Source organism: Passer domesticus, chromosome 2, assembly GCF_036417665.1.
Source record: "Passer domesticus isolate bPasDom1 chromosome 2, bPasDom1.hap1, whole genome shotgun sequence".
NCBI lineage: Eukaryota > Metazoa > Chordata > Aves > Passeriformes > Passeridae > Passer > Passer domesticus.
The window spans coordinates 15727038-15747084 of record NC_087475.1 but is presented as its reverse complement, the minus strand read 5'-3'; the positions used below and the strand labels follow the sequence as shown (position 1 = coordinate 15747084).

General features: G+C 36.4%; 1 protein-coding gene across 5 annotated transcripts in view; it reads right to left on the bottom strand.

The window, feature by feature from the left end:
• The window catches only part of RPS6KA3 (ribosomal protein S6 kinase A3), a 73813-nt gene that overhangs the window by 29246 nt on the left and 24520 nt on the right, over positions 1-20047 (bottom strand). For all 5 annotated transcript variants that reach the window (XM_064407503.1, XM_064407504.1, XM_064407505.1 and 2 more), the window contains 5 exons: positions 10887-11003; positions 8715-8796; positions 4943-5023; positions 3916-3995; positions 1362-1468 (listed from right to left, as the gene is read on the bottom strand). In XM_064407503.1, the coding sequence (XP_064263573.1) occupies positions 1362-1468; positions 3916-3995; positions 4943-5023; positions 8715-8796; positions 10887-11003 (467 nt within the window). The remainder of the gene's footprint in view (positions 1-1361; positions 1469-3915; positions 3996-4942; positions 5024-8714; positions 8797-10886; positions 11004-20047) is intronic.

The window sequence follows — 20047 nt, the reverse complement described above, 5'->3', positions numbered from 1 at the left end:
AGACTGGTGACCTCTTTTTCTCTCTTTCTCTCTTTAATTCACCTTTTCTCTCTTCCTTTTCATCTTACCCCTTTACCTAAACTTCACTGCATGTGCTTTTATTGTAACTCAGGGACTAAAACACCAATTTCCATGCCAGGTATCTAATTTCCTTTCTACCATGAGATTTACAAATCTTGGGTAGTCCTTTTCCCTTAAGGGTTGGATGTTAGAAAAGGCTTTACTAAAGTCTAGGCAGACAATACTCAGAGAGCCTTTCCCTCATCCACTAAGCAGGTCACCTCATCATAGAAGATGGTCAGGGTGGTCAAGCAGGACCTGCTTGTACAAACCCAGGCTGGCATGGTCTGAACCCCTGGATGTCCTGTACATGTCACAGGATGGCACTAAAGATGATGACTCCATGACCCTCCCTGACAATGAGGTCAGGCTGACATGCCTGTAGCTTCCTGGCTGGTAGCTTCTCCTTCCAGCCCTTCTTATGGTTGGGTATATTTGCCAACTTCCAGTAGGAATCCATGGGACCTGGATTGGGACCTCTACGGTTGACCTGGACTTCTGATAAATGACTGAAAGTGGCTTGATGAGTTCTTCTACCAGCTACCTCAGAACTCCTGGGCGAGTCCTGTCCGGTCCCATGGACTTTCGGGGTTCTAAATTGCATAGCAGTCTGCTGGCCATCTCCTCCTAGACTATGGAAGTTTAATTCTGCTCCCAATCCGTCTTCCAGCTCAGGGGGCTGGGCACTTTGCCAACAACTGGTCTTATTATTAAAGACTGAGGCAAGAAAGGCATGAAGTACCTCAGCCTTTTCTTCATCCTTTGTCACTGTGTTTCCCCTGACATCCAACAAAGGATGGAGATTCTCCTTGGTCCTCCTTTTGCTGCTCATTTGTACAAATATTTTTTTGTTGTCTTCTGCTTCTGGGATTTCTAACATACTGATTTCCTTTCATCCTTGCTGCTGAAAGGACTTCCATCCCTTAACTCTACCTCTATGGCAGACCAAACGACCTTGGTAGAACACTGTCCCTCAAAGAGTGGTGTGCCATCCACAGGCTTACCTCCAGCTTTGTCCCCATTCCCCTTCAAACAGAATTTGAAGTTCCCTCAACCCCTCAAGCCCCTATGAGTCCTAAGCTAAGATCCTTTTTCCTTTTTGAGAGAGGTGAAATCCAACCTTTTAAATGAAAATAGCTCATAAACCTCCCCCACCTCCCTCTGTTCTTTATATAGTAATATATATAGTAAATTATATAGTAATTTATATAGTAAATTACCAAAGTTTAACAGTTGGGGAAAAGGAAGAAGTGCTATAGAAATGAAATTAATACACTGCATTTCTCACAGAGGAGGCTTACTTTTCTGGTTTTAGGTCCCGGTATATTATTCCAAGACTATGTAGATGGTCTAAAGCAAGTGCTAATTCTGCCAGATAAAATTTAACGTCGTCTTCTGTGAACATCACCTGAAAAAGTAGCACAATGTATTTCACATGTGAAATCTGTACAGGTTACACCAGCACAAACTAAACAACAGTGGTTTTTCAGAAGGGTTTCTTACAATACTTCAATTCGTCGCTACACAAAACACTAGAAAATTCAAATATCTTGGTCACACAAAAACTAGGATTTTATAACCCACACTATTTCATACTTGAAATACTTGGACATACTTGAAAAACAACTTTTAAAGGCAATATATTCTTCTTTCTGCAAATTGGGAGATTATCTGTTTCTGATTGTTCAAGAAAACAGACAGACACATTGTAATGAAACTGAAATACTTTGGAAGCACTTACATGTGACTACTTCTTGGTTAGATAGGACCATTTCAATTACAGATAACAAATGGACCAAAGAAGTCCAAATGCCTGAATTTCATCCATTAAGTAAGAGAGAAGAAAAGAATATACATCTTGATTTTGGAAGGACTGCTCCTAGGTACTTTGAGAAAGAAGTCACAGCAATGGTAAAGCCCCAAGGCGCAGCCTGAGATGTAACTGCAGAAAGGCAGATCAAGGAGTAAACTAACAGGAGTTAACAAGGAGTAAAATGAACAGCCTGTCTAATAGCAAAGGGATGATCCCAGGTAGCAATCCCACTTTTGGGGTTAGGAAGGTAAACTACTCACTGTTTACGTTCATTGAAATGAACATATTGTCCCAATATATCAACTGTTGTGATTCCTGACAGAATACATTACAATTCAACTCTTCTCAGAATGCAGAAAAAGATCCTGCATGATTCTATTTCAGTTGTGACTCAGTTATTTTACTTGCTTTGTTTTTAGAATCTAAGACTAATACCTTAAGATAAACTATATAGACCCAGAAAAAAATGGCAATTATTATTTGTGCAAAAGCATAAAGATTGTTTCTGCAAAGCTGAACATTGTTTTAAACAAGAGTGAAGAATAGAGAATATGTTTTCCCCCTAGTAATTTCATGAGAGAAAGCAATACCTAAGCTTGTGCAATAGGTTGTTGCTGATGTTACTTCTACAAAAGAGCCAATATTTACTGCACGCATATTCAAGAAAGGAAATCTGTATAAGAAACATTTAAAAGCTCAAATAATAAAAGATCCTGTGAGTAGGATAATACACCCACCCTATGTTATTTGAAACTGTTGCATAGGACTCGTCTTTCCTAACCTTAAGCATCTGCACTGTAGACATCTAGCTTTGAATTACTCACCTTTCCCTTTGTAGTTAATAGGAAAAAAGCAACAACTTTCAATTCATCTGATTTATTTCAAAATCACATGGTGTGGTATGAGGATGACATCAATAGCATCCAGAATGCCCATTTCACTCACCAGTTATGAACTCTGCTTAGATTCAGGTACCTATAATGAATATTTCTCATCTAACCATGCTACATTTTATAAAATGTGAGTGGCTCAGGGTGAAAAAGTCATCAGCAGGAAGCCAATATACATTCTTTTTTGGGAATCAAGAATGAACTATGAACCTTAAGAGTATCTCAATTTTAGAGCACTAATAACCCATTACTTACCTGCGGCAAAACAAATAACAAAGGGCAACTTGAAACAGATGCCAGCATCAAAACAAATGTAATTTATGTGGTCAGCACAGAAGTAAAGGTACATCTATATACAAAATAAATTCCATTGTACTCTCCTCTTAATAACAATAAAGCTTTGCAGTAGTAACCCAGCTGCCCCTGATACTGTTGTGGCAAAGGAAAATGGAAAGCAGCTACAACTGCATGTCCAGGCTACCAGATACCCATTGGATACAATCTCTATCCCAACAGATGTTTGTTGTGAGAGCAGGAGCAATGGATAAGAAAAACTTTAAAAAAATATCGTGACATATTAGATGTTAACATTTATTTTAGTAATTATAATCAAATCAAACTGAGGTAATGAAATCCTTTGAAGTTGTTATTTCCTATATCTACACAGGCACATTACCATCACGACAGAGGCAAATTTTCACTTTTTGAAAATTACTAAAAATAAGTGGAATGAAATTCTCACTTTTTGAATATTCATACACAATGCAATTTTGCATTCATGGGTAAAAAAAGGGAATATCTTGTTTGCCCCTGAATTCTAGATACCAAAACCAGCCATAAATTTACTTTATAAAAATCCAGGTTCTGAGTCTTATATTTAAACATGGTAGCAAAAGGAGAAGATTTTGCCAGGTATAAAAAGCAGCACAGAAAGATGCTTGTCCAAGACTTTTTTCAGAAATAATGTAAATTGCCATCAGCCCACCCATGGAGTGACTGAAAGAAACCAAACCAAACAAAAAAGGTACCTGGTTAAAAACAGATCAAAATTTTATTCAATGAAAACTGAATTTAAAATGTAAATTCTCCTAATACAGACAATTTATAGTCAAATTCTATCAACAGACAGTTTTTCAAATTTAAAAAGTGTACCTCTTTGGATAAACGTGTAAACAAGTCTCCTCCCCTGAGAAAATCCAAAATAAGATACAGCTTCCCTTCTGTTTGAAAAGCTGAAAAGATAAATTAAAAAAATTAAATATCGCCTAACTTTATCCATGATTAGGAAAGTAACATATCAAATAATTCACCCTTATTTTAATTATTAAAATTAATTTCTCTTTCTCCTTTGAGAGAAAATGTATTGAAATAAATTAGGTAACTGATCCTCTACCATGGAACAAGTAATTCCCATGCTATATGCAAGTAAACCGAATCACCAATAAAGTTCCTTAAAAAATCAACTTTACTTAGGTTACCCAGCATTTTATTTCAGATTTTAAAGTAAGAAGCTAGATTTAAAAGGGCAAACTAGTAACTAATGAACTTTTTAAAATCTCTAGAAACTCAGCTTAACAGTCTGCAAAAGAATGGCAAATAAAATAGTGAAACGTACATAATTTAAGCCACTTTAAAAAGCAAGAGAGACATGAGGTTTTAACTATAGGAAAAAAAAAACCCTAAAAGAAAAATATGAGTTGAAAAAACCCCAAATCAAAACAAACCAGAAACTTCCCTTTTTTCCCCATGTTAGAAGTACTGATATCCTGCCCTCTCACACATAAGTACTGTGCTACAGATGCTCATACTATTAAAATTAAAAGGCTAATTTCCACCAACCATTGCATACATTTTCTATAGAATAAACACAGCAACTGTAAGAAATAACTTTAAAAACATATGTCATACAAAAGATTAGAGGTTGGAAAATAATGGCTAGTTATTAATAGGTAACTGCTTTAATAACACAAAGGGCTACAGAGTCTTAGTCTTACAAACATTTAACACTACATGAAGTCAGTCATGTGCTTCTTTTGCATGAGAATTATTACAGAGCAAGTCTGCACAACTGCGATTTAACACTCTAAAGTTCTATGATTTTCTGAACCACAGAGGAAATATTAAAAACTATCTTGACAAACAAGCTATGCTATAAAAAATGAATTTTTCTGCAACTCACCATAATGTAACTTGACAATAAAAGGATGGTTAACTTCCACTAGGATATCACGTTCCATTTTTGTCCGAACCCGATCTCGAACTACAACAGAACATGAGCACACAAGATTAAAAAAAACCAAAACATTATGACTCAGTATTTCTCATACGTTTCCTGATATACTTCCTTTTGTGTAATATTATAATTGTCTGCAGGTCATTATACTGTACACACCTTAGAACTGAGAGAATTTACTACACATTTTTTTCTAATAAATTTCTTTATACATTTTGATTTGCTTCAGTTTTTGCTGTTGACAAACCTAACACTAGGCAAATAAATTTAACAAAAGCACATGAGAAAACACAGCCACCCTTCAGTCTGCTCTATACTTAGTAAACCCTTCAAACATCACAGCAAAACTGCCACAGTTATGTAGAAAACATTCTGCTAGTAAAAAGCATAGAGAATTAAAGTCATGGCAAAATAAACACAGCATAAATATAACCATACTATCATAAAGATATTTATATTGGTTTAACTCATTAAATAACTCACACTAATAAAATATCAAATTCTTTACAATGAAGGGAATTTTTTTCATTTCCTTTATTATGAATTTAAAAATGCCATTGATTCAATGTAGTGTATACTTCAGATTATATTTTTGATTTTAAGGACATTTACTGAGAATATATCAGACATTAGAAGCAGTTGCTGCTCAAGCTGCTTGTGCTGTCCATGCATGGTGGCTGTGAACAGAACATGTAAGTGCTCCTGTGCCACCAGAGAATACAGACAAATGAGCATCACATGCCAGCAATGCAGAAACACAGGCAGGGCAGTCAGATGAGCACAGCACCTGCTTCAGCTGTTCTCCACAACTCCCCTGCCAGCTCCAGGCAGGGCTTGGTTCCCATCTGAAGCTTGGAATCAGCCAGGACACAGACAAAATTCAGCACTTTATACAGGGGAGAACTATCAAAGTTTGGTTTCAGTGATTTAAGATGTTGCATTTCACCCTTTCCCTCTATTCTACGTTTTGTTACTGCTCCTTTCACAAATGTATCTTCCTGAAGGAAGCACCCAGAGCAATGAGGTCCCATCCACAGTTTAAGTTGACAGCATTCCTTGTGCAGTTAACAAGCCAGAGTTTTCAGATATTAAAACATAACAAGGCAGAAAAAAAAAGGACAAGAAGCAAAATGGTGTTAAGGTGTATATCTATCTTTCCCCAGGAACAGGCACTTACAATAAAACAGATACTTATGAAAAAGTTATATAGATATGTTTTCATGAATGAGTACAACTATGAAGTTTCCATCTGCCTGCAGAACACATCCCTAAAAATGGAAGCTTATGAAATAAGTGCTCAAATACAAAGCAAACATCACATTTGAATGTTGACCTTTGCATCTAAAGCCATTAAAATGTCACAAGATAGTTGTGCAGTTTAACTGTTTCAGCAGCTCATCTGAATTACAAGACTGAAATTCAGAATATTTTTTTTTTAGGCAGGTTCAGGTGAGAAAAAAAATTAAAATACTTTCAAATGCCTGCAGCTATGCAGCAGTTACATGGAAAGTATGGACTTAACAAAACTCCAAGCAAAAGAAGTGCAAAATAACTGAGCTTATTTCAGACATTAGCATAAGCCATTACTTGACTTGACATCTGATTTTTGTTTGATTGTAATTTTCCACATGGGTTCTGCTGGAAGCACTGATTTTTCTTAATACATTTGATTCCAGACACTCTAGCAATGTTTTGGCTCTGTTCCTCTCTCCACATCATAAAGGGGCACTGAAAGATAACACCTCCTATCAGAGTGTATTAATAAACTAGTCTCTGCAGTAAACAAAATTATATGTATATATTCTTGTATTTGCTCTTAACATTAGAAGCTTGGACTGTGCAGTTAAATCAATGTGTTCTGGCTAATGCAGCTGCATTTCTACGAAAATATTCTAATTTTCATTTGTGGATCAGGTACACTGTTTTCAAGTGTGGTCTTTTTATCTTTAATTATAGAGCACAAAAATAACTTTATGAAATAGATTTGAAAGAGCTAAAGAAACACAAATGAAGTAATATGCTATAATATTTAAAAATATAGTAGTACATATAAAAAAGTTATTTAAAAAAAGCAATTATGAAAAGCAGAATTAATTCCAGTTAATTTAATATTAAAGTTTCAACAGTAACCTTAATTTTCTTGCAACTCTGCTCTTTCTAAAACATTAATCACAAGCAAGCCGTGCATGAAAAACATCTGATAATCCAGATACAAAGTGTTGAGGACTGTGGCATCCTCTTGATATTATCACCTTTCTGCTCAAGCCTTTTGCATCCTTGAATTCTCAGTGCCTCAGTGGGTCTCCTTTCCCAAATAAAAGTCATGCTCTCAATTTCAGTAAATATCAATCTCTCCCATCTGTAGGCAAAACTAGAACCACAGCCTGGACTGTAATTTTTACATGAGGTTAAATTGCAATCAAAAGGTGATGAAGAGAAGCCCTCGAACATCTTAAAAAAGCAACTGCTGAGTGACCTTTGACCAGTCCTGAGCTATTAACAGGCTGGGGAATGAAAGGCTATTGAGGACATTAATGTACCTTAAATGAGTGGAAATCAAATTCAGAAAAATAGGAAGTAAATGATGAGAATGACACGTGCCACAAAGCACAAAGGAATCAAAATATAGGAAACTGTTCAAATACACACCTCTCTGTAATAGTTTTAAGTGTAAGAACTGTGACATTCAGCACTAGATCTAAAGTGAAAAATGTCAACATTTTAGCAGAAGTTGCTAAAAAACCAAAAAAAAAGTTTTTGTTCCCTCCATCATTCTATAAATGTTTGATGATAAAAGGAGATGTTAAAACTGAAATTCAGTATAATAATCAATAATATCGGTAAAGCACTACAAGCTGTTGGAGCAATCCCAAAATTATCATTTCAGGTTCAGTACAGTTATGAATTAGAAGAAATTCACACAGACAAAACAACTAAACAATGACATAAAAGAACAAGCATACAACCTGGTCAAGGCATTAGTGCAAAAGATGGCTTTCATTTTGATCTATGGTAAAAAATACCTTATTTCTTTTTTCTTATAGAATTCTCTGCAACAGAATTGAGATCGTTCAGGCTTAGACTCATTTTGCTACTGATAGCATTCAGGATCAAAACCACGCAAGAAACGGATCAATCCACAATTCTTTTTAGCTCAAGTGATCATTTTAGCTTAGATGATTAACTGAAGATTTTATAAAATACATTTTACATCAAGATCACATGCCAAGAGTTTGGGGCAAGTGTACTGTATATGTCTGTTTCAACAAAAAAAGACTAAGTCAGGTGCTTAAAAACTTCTAGAATAAAACAGATGATATAAATATCATGACCTAATAATAAACTGAGCAAAAGGCATTAACTGTATCCTTGGTGACACACAGCAAAGGAAAAACGGAAGGATATTAAGTTTCAAATAACAGCTCAGGAGCAAGTCAGGTGGCAGATGTAACACAACCACTCCTTTAACCCACCATCACCTAAGGAAAGTGGCACGGGAAGGAGCCTGCTGTCCTCTCTAACTAACAACATGGTATTGTTAATCCTTAATCCTTCCAGGTTCACAAAACAAAGCAGTGTATTCTGCTATTTCCTGTTTCAGGGAAGAAAGCTGTAAAACACAATCTGTAGAGCAGCAGCTGTGGAAAGATTAGGTTTTGGTACAATGTCCCCGAGTTATCTTTTTTATTTCTCTTCCCTTGTTCTAAGCAATGCTTACCTTTCAAGGTGGCCTTTTTCAATACCTTCATTGCATAAAGCTGTCTAGCATCTGATCCTGAGATTTTTTTGACAAGGAAGACCTGCATTAAAAATTAGAAAGAATTCTTAAAAGAAAATAAAAGCAAGTCAGATTAATGTATTTTGCAATGAAATTCAAGTAGTCATTATGATACCAATGAAACTCTATTTGACAGTTTTAGATTCTGCAAAGCCAAACCTCCTTTCATAATCTAAAAGTTTCATTAAGTTCATTCTGAGAACACTCTGCCAAATTAATTTTAGTCTAATTTAAGTAATTTCAGTGAGTGAAAAAAAACTGGATTCTCTCTGAAGTTCTTCCAAATTTGACACACAAAAATCAGCTTTTTAAAATGAATCTCTAGTTTTATCTTATTGAAATTCATAGCATGACACAGGAAATGTGCTGCTAATAAAATAATTTTCAGATATGACCATAAATATGTGAACAAAATTTGATCCAGAAGCTCATATAAATCAATGTATAAATAAATTTTAAAAATATCCTAGTGTTGCACGTACCAATAAAGAACAACCAGGCTTAAATTTAAGGGTGTTTCATTTCCTTCTTCAGTATCATGGGATTTCTTTTTGGTATGCTTTTAATACCCTTAACACGAAATTAGTTCCAGTAGAGACAAATTTTAGATTTAGGAATGAAAAAAAAAACAAAAACAAAACAAAATAATCAAAACCAACTGTCACAGGTTTTCTGACTATGGACATGTATAGAGATGTGTTGTGGTACATGAGCAAGTGTGAAATCAGTTTGATGTCTGGTTTTGTGTCCAATTTTCACTTATGTTAACGTTCCTTGCATTATCCAGAGACTACCAGATCACCATCAAGAGACCTTGAAAAGCATGCAGATTTGCTTTTTCTAAACTGAATGGGGAACACTGCCATGACAAACTGTTAGAACAAAATATTTATGGATTTTTAAAAAATATTAATGATTTTTGCATTAAAAGGCTAAGACAACTGAGGACAAGACTGGCATTTTTGCAGAAATTTGAGTCAGCTAGACAGTTTATTATTTTTGCTTTTTAAAAACTCACACTCCCCCTTCCCTCTCCCATTAAAGTACTGAATTTAGTATTACCAATGAAAGTGATTGCTGAAATGATCATTTATTAGCTCACTTTTCCGTGTCCTTGAATGATTTACTTCTCATGATCTGAAGATTTCCAAATAAAAACTGGGTTATGATTCTGGATTAAATCTAACCTTTGGAATCAAGTTTCCCAGTGAATTCTTACTAGTAGGAGTAAAAAAATTTATAGCTTCTAGGCACCTAGATTTCCAAACTTAACTGGTACAATAACGTGACTAACAGTAACTTACTACCACCAAAAGGGAACTACTTTTCTAATTTCCCACCATATCTAAGATGGTTTTTCTACATGCTAGAGCTTAACATCACAATCAGAACTGCAATTAAAGCTGAAAATGGACGTAAAGGCTCTCCTGTCCTGCCTGACATACTCCATTCAGTTTTGGTGGTCTGTCTTGTCATGTGAACTTAATGCTTCACTTTCAAGTTGGATTTGGATAACTAGAAGTATAAAAACTTTATGCCTAGTTAGATATCAGTACTCATGAAATGCTAGAAACATTGAGTCTGTAACAGATGTTCAGATAAATATCAAGGTACATTGCACTTTAACCAAATTACAACAGATAATGAACATGACTGGGGTGTATCACATTTACTTCAGTAGCCATTATTGCCTAAAATGTTTATTACAATTGCAACATGCTACAAAAAACAGCTTCTGTACTGGTGATGCCCTACAATTAGCAAGCAACAAGGAATACTTATCAAAAAAACATTTCAACTCTCACCCTCTCAAATAGAGAAGAGTAGTTAGAGAAGAATGACATTTCATCTCAATAGTAAATACCCAATTATTTCTATCCAGCCATTTTTTCCACTGAACTTTGAAATCCACATATCATGCTAACACGAAAAAGAAATACTACTTTAAAAAGATCTGCCACAATTACAGTGCCTAATTAGCACTAATTTAGAAAGCACTTTTCACTTGCATCATTGCCTTAATGCAAAACCATGACTGTTCTAAATATTTCACAACCAATATTCAATGCTTTATTCCTGAATAATTGGCTCCACAAGAGTTCAGTTACCAACCTTTCCAAAGGATCCTTGTCCTAGTACTTTCAGAAGTTCAAACTGTGAAGGGTCTGCTTTCTCGTGGCCTTCCTTTACATGGTGAGTTATTGCAATTTCTTTGATACTTCCTTCTTCCTGGCAGAGGAAACCAGGGGAATAAATTTAGATTAATGGTTTACAAATATTTACAAATCCACAATATGTTGAAAAATACCAGTGCCACTGGACCAAATGAACTAGATGATGCAAAATATAGGGAAAAAAACATTTAGCAATGCTATTTGCATAATTAAGACAGACAGCACTAGTTCAGTAACAATGTAGCTTAAACTTTTAGAGATGCACCAGGATCCAGACATAACAGAGCTGACAGAAGTCAGCAATTCCCAAGCTTTTCCTCTCAGGCATTTCTACACAAAGCAACACTCTCCACTCCCACTTCAGAATCAGGCTCCACCCGCTGCTGACAAAATTCTGATGAAGAAATTATTCTCCCTTTCTTCTCAAGGAAAGTCTATCCTATAAAAGCTGCCCAGTCTTCATCCTGTCCCCTTCTGTGAGAAGCTGGTCACCACAAAGCTTTAAGCAGCAGTGAATCTTATCTTCCTGTGCTCTGCACTTAATTCACTGTTTTCTGCACTGAATTTCAAAATCCTCTGAAAACTGACACTCCTTGCCACACAAGGAAGGAATTTCAGAACTTATCATCATCAAGTAAGAAAAAACCTGCATGCTTGTTAATGTCATCTGAAGATCTATCTATCATTACATGCAATCCAGTTGTGTGTAAGTTAACACACAACTGACTGTTAGTTAACAAACAGAAAGCAATATATACCTACAGTTTTACCTTCTTGTTCATTCTTTTCTATTTCTTCTATGGGTTATAGTGAATAAAATCAATTTGAGAATACTTTTCATCTATTTATTGAGCAACTCTTAGACCCATTTCATAGAATTACAGACTGGTTGACATTGAAAGGGACCTCTGGAGATCATCCTGTCTAACCATATACCCTCTGCTCAACAGGACCACCCAGAGCCAGCTGCCCAGGACCTGAATATCTCCATGGATGGTGACAACCTCCCTGTGCAGCCCGTGCCAGGGCTCAGCCAGCCTGACAGCGAGAAAGTGTTTCCTGATGTTCAGACAAAACCCCAGTATTTCCCTTTTTACCCATTGCCTCTGGTCCTGCCACTGGGCAGCACTGAAAAAAGCTTTGCACCCTCTCTTCAGGCTGGTCAAATGCCATTTCACCATTGTGAATCCATGCTGAATAACCCCAGCTACCTTTTTGTCATCCATGTATACAGAAATGCTTCGTTTCTCCATGATTTCCCTGGGGATTAAGGCCTGGCTGACCAACCTGTAGCTCGTCCTTCTTGCCCTTTTTGAAGAGTTGACATACACTTTCCTTCAGCCCTCAGTTACCTCTCCTGGTCATCGTGGTAATTAGAAAATAATCAACAGTGGCCTCACAATGACAGCTGCCAGGTCCCTCAGCACTCATGTGCATCCCACCAGGGCCCACAGACAGATACACTCTGTTTAAGTATTCTCTAACCTACCCAGTGGCAGGACCTGAGGGAATGGCCTGAAGTTGTGTCAGAGAAGGTTTAGGTTGAGTATTAGGAAATGTTTCTTCATCCAGAGGGTGGCTGGGCACCAGAACAGGCTCCCCAGGGAAGCGGTCACAGCACCAAGCCTGACAGAGTTCAAGAAGCATTTGGACAATGCTCTTGGGGACTCCTGGTGATGGTGCTGTGCAAGACCAGGAGCTGGACCTCAACGATCTTGGTAAGTCCCTTCCACCTCAGCATATTCTATGATTTTCCTCCAAGAGCATGTTTTCCTTGCTCCAGTCTTTCCCTTCATCTATATGCAATAAAATGTGCACTAATTAGTTATAGTGATAGGTTAGTAGAGGCCAAGTTCTGAAACTGTGTTTCTGAAGCACTAATTTGTAAGTTTTTCAAGCACTTCGCAAAATCTATGTGCATGAATTAATGCTGAAAGCACCCTTTTGCATCTGATCATTTCAGTACTGTATATAAATGCAAAGCAACTGTCCACCCAGGTCAGCATATTCCAACACATGCTTCTCCCAGACTGACAATTCTTTGAAAGATTACAAAGTTGGAAATGAGCCGCACATAAGAAATACTAAGTGGGTATGAGAGTCTGTATATATTATAAAACTCCAGCACGTGATTTGGAATAATGCACAGAAAATGCTGGCAACTTTTAAAATCAGGGAGTGAAAAAAGATACTTCAATGTGAAGAATATAGTTTTAAGAATAGTTTTAGAAGATCCAAGACAAATCCAAGATGCCCTCTAAGTTTAGGTAGCTGTTTCCATTTTAAGACAGCCAAGATTTTACATGTGTGTGCACACAGGCATGCTGGGTACTCCACCTAATAATCTGAACTTCTGTGTCTTTTCAGCAGAAAATGCTACCATCATTGATTACCAGCTGAATCTTTACAGACTCTGAAAGAAATATTTTACTTGTCAAAGGAATAAATTGCTGGTGGACATTTTTGGTTTTATATTTTAAATTATGTGATCAGTTGGATTACATACTACTTAAACCACCCACTGAATCTTAGAGAATCCCAAGGGAGGAATAGAATAGCTCAGCAAAAAAACATACTGCCAAGCACACATTACTTCAGATACTTTGATCCATTTCTGCTTAACAGTTTTATCTATTTGCTCCCTGGCAATCTTGGGAAAGTCAAAAACACGTGAAACACAACGTTTTCCAATCTTTTTAATTTATTGCCATCAGGGATGCAAAGCAATCAGATGGACATAAGAAGGACATGGAACTGTTGGAGCAAGTCCAGAGGAGGGCATGAAGTTGGTAAGATGACTGGAGTACCTCCCTATGGAGAGAGGCTGAGAAAGCCAGGGCTGTTCAGCCTGCAGGAGAGAAGTTTGCATGGAGACCCCATAGCAACTATCCACTATCTGAAGGGAAGCCAGAGGGGGATCCTTCATCAAGAACTGTAGTGGTGGGACAGGGAGTAAAATGGGTACCAAATGAAAGAAGGGAAATTTAGGTTAGGTATTTGAAGGAATTCTTTACTACGAGGATGGTGAGATACTGGAACAGGTTGCCCAGGGAGGTTGCAGATGCCCCAACCCTGGCAGTGTTGAAAGACAGGCTGGATAAGGCCTTGAGCAACCTCACCTAATGGGAGGAGTCCCTGCCCAGGGCAAGTGGGTTAGAATTAGCTGACCTTCAGGGTCCTTTCCAACCCAAACTGTTCTATGATTCTATATTGCTTTAAAAGCACTACAAAACTCAACAAGAAGAAAAGAAGAAAATACATTAACTTGCTCTCTATACACAAACGAAAATTATTATTTTTGAATGCTATGCAATTATTATGCAACCAACTTTCCAGTGGTTATTTTGAGCACCCTCTAAAAAACAAAACAAACCCCAAACCACCACTTCACATTCCTGATACCAAAAGAATATTTCCAGACTTTGCATTTTCTCAGGGCTCAGTTACTCTTCAGTCCATAAAAGGCAGACCTAGGAGAACTCTGTTTTAAAAGAAAAGGAACTCTAATGATATCCAACTTTAATTTGTTCGTAACTCTTGTTTGGGAGCAAGACTTATGAGTGGTTGCCCACAAATTTGCAGTTTCCTTTTCTGACATAACTGCTGAATGTTTGTTATTTTAACCTAAACAGTGTTCTGCAAATGCAGTTAAAAATACAAAAGCTAAGCCTTTATAGAAACACAAATTATATGCAGAGGTAATCAAGCCCCACTATCTACCTGAATTAAAATACAAATCTTACACATCTGATGATAGATGTCATTTTGCAGTAAACTGGAAGAGAACCCAGGCATTCCATCTGGTACTGAATTGTTTGATCATTTCTTGGTACTTGGCAAAAACATTTGTCCCATGTGATGAATTGAAAATAAATGAGATGCTGGAATACTCGAGTCCTCTGCTCCCTTCTTCCATTCCTTGACAACTTGCACACAACTACAGTCAGCTCACCAGCTGCAATGGTGAGGTCTTCCTTCCAGTTACAACTGTACCCTACTGCCTACATTTTATTTCTGTTATTTATAAGTTTGGAAAGCTCTCCTTCTCAAGCATTATACTGCACTGGGCCTAAATAAAAGTCTCAAGACATGATTTTCTCTTCTAGGCACACAGTTCTCTTAAGGCCTTCTTCACACTACAAAGTTACACTGCCTCAGAAAGTAATTTAAAAAACCCCCCAAACAAGCATGTGTGTCAACTTTTAAGTGGTTGCTACTGGCTTCCACTACAGTGAAATTAAATATGGAATACAAGGAAACAAACAGAAGGTAACGTTACTCTGAGTTTACTTAACAATGTAATAGTGTTAAATCAAATGGCCTAGAAAGGAAGTGAGTGACAAACAAGTTTAGGTATGAATTTAAAATCACATATTCTAGAACAAATTCTGGTACTGATCTAGTCTGCAAGGCAGAACTATTCCAGGCAGTATCTCCATATAAGTAAGCTTACAGTAATACTCTTCACAATATATGCCTGTGCACAAGAACACACTCACAAACACACAGGAAAAACCATGAAATGGACTGCATGGCACAGACAAATAAAATTGGAATGAAAAATTTCATAGGAAAAAACTGGAATTCTGCAACACCAAGGGCAGCTCATTTTTATCTTAAGTTATCAGCTACCAATTGGACTAGGAAACATGCTTGCCAGTAAAACAAGAAAAGGACAGACACCTTCTAGGGAAGCAGTGAAAAACTATTTAATCATTATCAGACTATAAAAACAATAGCCTAATCATGTTGTTGGGGAAAAAACCCCAATATTTTAGGTACTTAATAAACATTAAACACTCAATTTACTTCTAGTAATTGAATTTATGTGAATTTCCTTTACCATCACTGTTTAATTCAAAAGTAAATTAACTGCTGCAACATAAAATATTGTATTTGTTTGAGCTCTTATTACAACTAATAGGTAATGTGTTGTAAGAAAACCAGACTTCAAACCCTAAAGGAAGTAGAAACAGTCTTACTAAGCATATATTTCTCAGTAGTAATGAAAAAAGCCCAGAAAAGCCAGAGAAAACCATGAGTTTACCTATACATAGACTCTTCTGCAATTTACCCTTCAGAATTCTGAGTTTTCAATAGGAAACCTGAAAACTGCTCTGTGTAAAGAAGTGGCCCATGCAGAGCTGGAAGGCATAAACCCATCAGTGCAGAACAAGCTATGTGTTATCTGCAAACCCTTCTCCAAGCAGTTATGGTCCAGGGACAGCTGAAAAGCTGTCTAGGACTACTAAACTGGATGCTGAACCGGTATTTAGGAGAACTACTACTAAAATCCAGAATACCACTGCGACACTCATTAGTGTTTAAAGAGTAAACTTTCAAAAAATTGAAGCATTCTTAGTCTACCGATTTTACATAAAAAGGACAGAGAAATAATCAACTAAAGATTACAATAATTTTTAAAATATATACAAATGTATGCTGCAATATTGGTAAAATCATTCACAAGGAAATACTCCGAATCATCTGATTAGGCAGCACAGGATCAGAGCTGTGCTCTTATTCATGGCAGGAAGAGGAAAGCCATTCAGAATAAGGAATATTAGCACATCCAAACACCACAGGAGTCACACTGCACCTACAATTCTCAGCTTCAGGTTCCTGAAAAAAAAGCATAAGCAAAGTGCGAACTTCCACGATGACAAGTGCTTGGCAAAGAAATGTCAAAATACCAAGACTGAAATAGGAAATTCAGCAAGAATTTACTCTTACAGAGGTGTAAGAACTAGATGTGAATTAACTTAAACACAACATCAAAGAATAAACTGCTATGTTACATATGGAACATGTACTTAGGAAAGCTATTTCTGGAAGACACATTTCTCCTTTTCTAGATATTGAAAATTATGGGAGTATAAATAGAAATATTTTAAACACTTTGATCTTAATGACAGCATATTTTAGATAACAGTTATTAAAAAAATAATTTGTTCATCAGCTTCATGATGAGGGACAAAGAGTATATACTTTTCAATATACTGAAAGTATAAATTAAGATTATGATATGCATATATTACTCAAAAGAAAAAAAGCAGCAGCTACCTAAAAAAATGTAAAGTTTTAGTGCAGAAATAATAATGGACCTGTGTATTTATATTGCTCCTATACACAGATGACATTTAAGGGGTGTAAAGTCATGATGTGACATAGAATTGGAAAGGTAAGGAAAAAAAAATATAGGGAAACATTTACAGCTTAAGACATTCAAACATTAAAGTCAATAGCACGTGACTCTAAAAGTAAACTGGACCCATCCTGAACAGAAAGACTGACTGCATAGTCTCTGCTGTCCGCTTCAGTGAAATTAAATTAAACAGAAAGTTGACTGAAAGCAAGATACCCAAAACCTAAGATTGCTAACAAAGATAGGCATGCACAACATGACTAGGGGGGTTGGAAGGGTCCAGGAAGTTTTATTTGATTATGTAAGTGTGGGATTTAAAAAAAATCAAATTAAAACAAATCTTTTTTACTAACCATGCAAAGAACAACAAAAAAAATGGTAGGTTTAATTTTTTTATCATATGAAGAGCAAAGATAGGTATGTGCAGTAAATGTCACGAGTACCTACAGATTAAGGCTTTTTGAAAGAACATTCTATTTTTTTTAACATGTTGAACACTTTGAAAGGATTGGCATTACTTTTTGGATTATTCTGAGCCCCATTATTGTGGAAAATAGATGTTCTTATTTGATGACAAAAAAGGAGTAACAGCAGCTAAAAGCTAAAGAAAATAAATGACTCCTTCACCATACCAGAGTTCCACCTGGAACAAATTCAGGAACAGATTTCTGAGAAAGTTCTCTTTATAAAAGGTTGTTTTAGAAAATCCCTTAAGTCATTACTGTGTGAGATATGTGATGAATAACCATCCTATCTTGAGTCCTTTGCATCAGGAAGGGGATATTGAAGATAACACAACATCCGCATGCTGTCACAAGAAGGGACTCACAAGAACTGAGTGCAAAACAAGGCTGGCTGCATGTTCACGTTCCCACGAAATGAGCATTACCCAGATGAAGGTGAAAATGTCCTCAGAAGTGCAGTAAATTTCAGCTGGCAGATGACCAAATACTGATCAAAAAGCTTCCCCTCTGCATACTTGTTGGCTATACAAAAAATAGCAAGAAATACAGCACCAAACCTGTAACGTCAGAATAAAAGGTTTCACGGTTGAAAAAATTAAAAGGCCACGTATCAATCCCTTCTGCATCTAACAGAGATGGAAGTTATGAAATAAAGGACATAAGAAAGGAACAAGGACAAACCATCAACCTCACACTCATTTTAAATAAAGTCTCTGAATTTTACAACACAATTTCTGGACAGAAAGAAACCCCTGCCATATATTTGCTTTTAGAACTGAGAAAAAACTTGACTATCAGCAGGACTTTTAAACAAACTACCATTTTTCACTAACAAGCACACATCACTAGGACAGATGTGCAATACATACTTGAATTCAAAAAACCCAGGGGGAGGGAAATCTGACACATGCAAAAAATCCTTGGATGGGTCTAGTAATCATGAAAGTTCTTCCCAGATATCAAACACTGTTGACATGCTGACCAAAATGTGTAAAAATGAGGTTAAGGCTTTGACTTAAGGTAAGCATCAGATAAGATGATTAACAAATTTTAATTTCAATAAATAATTAAAAACTTTATAATAGCTAAGCCATCTTAAGCAACTGCTGGAGAAATTAATTTAAATACTGATAAACCTGGTTCCAGCATTACCCAGGTTTCGCCTTTACCTGTTAATTTTGTACTGTCTTAACAGAGTAAAAAAGGTACAAAACAGAACCATCTTTGACAGAATTACTTACAGACATGTTTTATTTATGACTTAATTTGCTTCTTAAGAACTTTTCCAGATTTTTACTGTAAAGTGATTTTCTAGCTGGTGTTCTTGTAGTCTTCCCTGAATTTTTTATTTTTACTACTTGATTGTTCATGTTATTATGAAAGCCTCTGCACCACTGATTTATGCTGCACACAGAGCAATAGCCCCACGCTCCCAGGCACAATCCTCCTGGCCCAACCTGCAGTGACCACAGCTGCTGAGGGACCAGCCATGGGGCTGGGTTTAGTTGGTACTGAGAGCCCTGCCAGGAGTGGCAAAGCCAAGACCGTCCACCAAACTCTGCAAGATTTTTTTCTTAATACACCATTTAGCACTTAGCTGTGCCAATATCATGACTTTATTACTTCTTTTAAACAGACCCTATGAATACATTAAAGAATGCTGATGGGATCCCATCAGAAACTCTTTAGGGAACTATTTAGTGAATATGTTCAATTTAAAATCACATACTACAGTATTTTTTGTATCTATTTTGTATGGGGATAATTTACACATGAGAAACAGCAAGAATCACCATTAGGAAAGATTACAGTTCTGGAACTTCAAGTTCTATAGTCAGGAATCAGAATAAGATAAAAAAAAAAATCCTTCTTGATAGCTTTGATTATAACAATTAAGTCAAAACCATATTGCCCATATTGGTGAACACCTCCCTCAAACACCAGCCATTTTTCAATATAAGACCTAAATCAGTGTATCAGTCCTAAAATCAGAGTATGCTGCTGACCATACAATTTAAAAAAAAAGCAAATCCAAAAGTGCAGCAGCAAAGATACTGCTTTAATAATTTTTCATTTGTTAGTATTGATTATGTAGCAACATAGATTTTCCCATTTCCATTACAGAAGTAGCAGCTTTGTTTTCACCCCACTCAATCTCTTCAGGAATATTTTGCATCCTTTAGACAAATGCCTTTTCCTGAAGCACATGTACATCCAGTACAAGCAAAGATAAGGCTGAAAAGAGAAAAATTGATTCCCCAGCAATTTACTTACCACTGCTCCAACAATGGCTATAGGTTGCCTCACACTACTTTATTAGCCTTCACTGTACTGCTAAGAGCTCTGCTGGACATGGCTGTGTTTGGCAAAATATTTGTCACAGGTATCATAATGTTGATCCCCATAATCTAATAAACTATTTCTGAAGTATTGACTATGATATTAAACGTTGGTGCTGAAGTTACATAAAGCAGTTATGTCCTGTAAGGA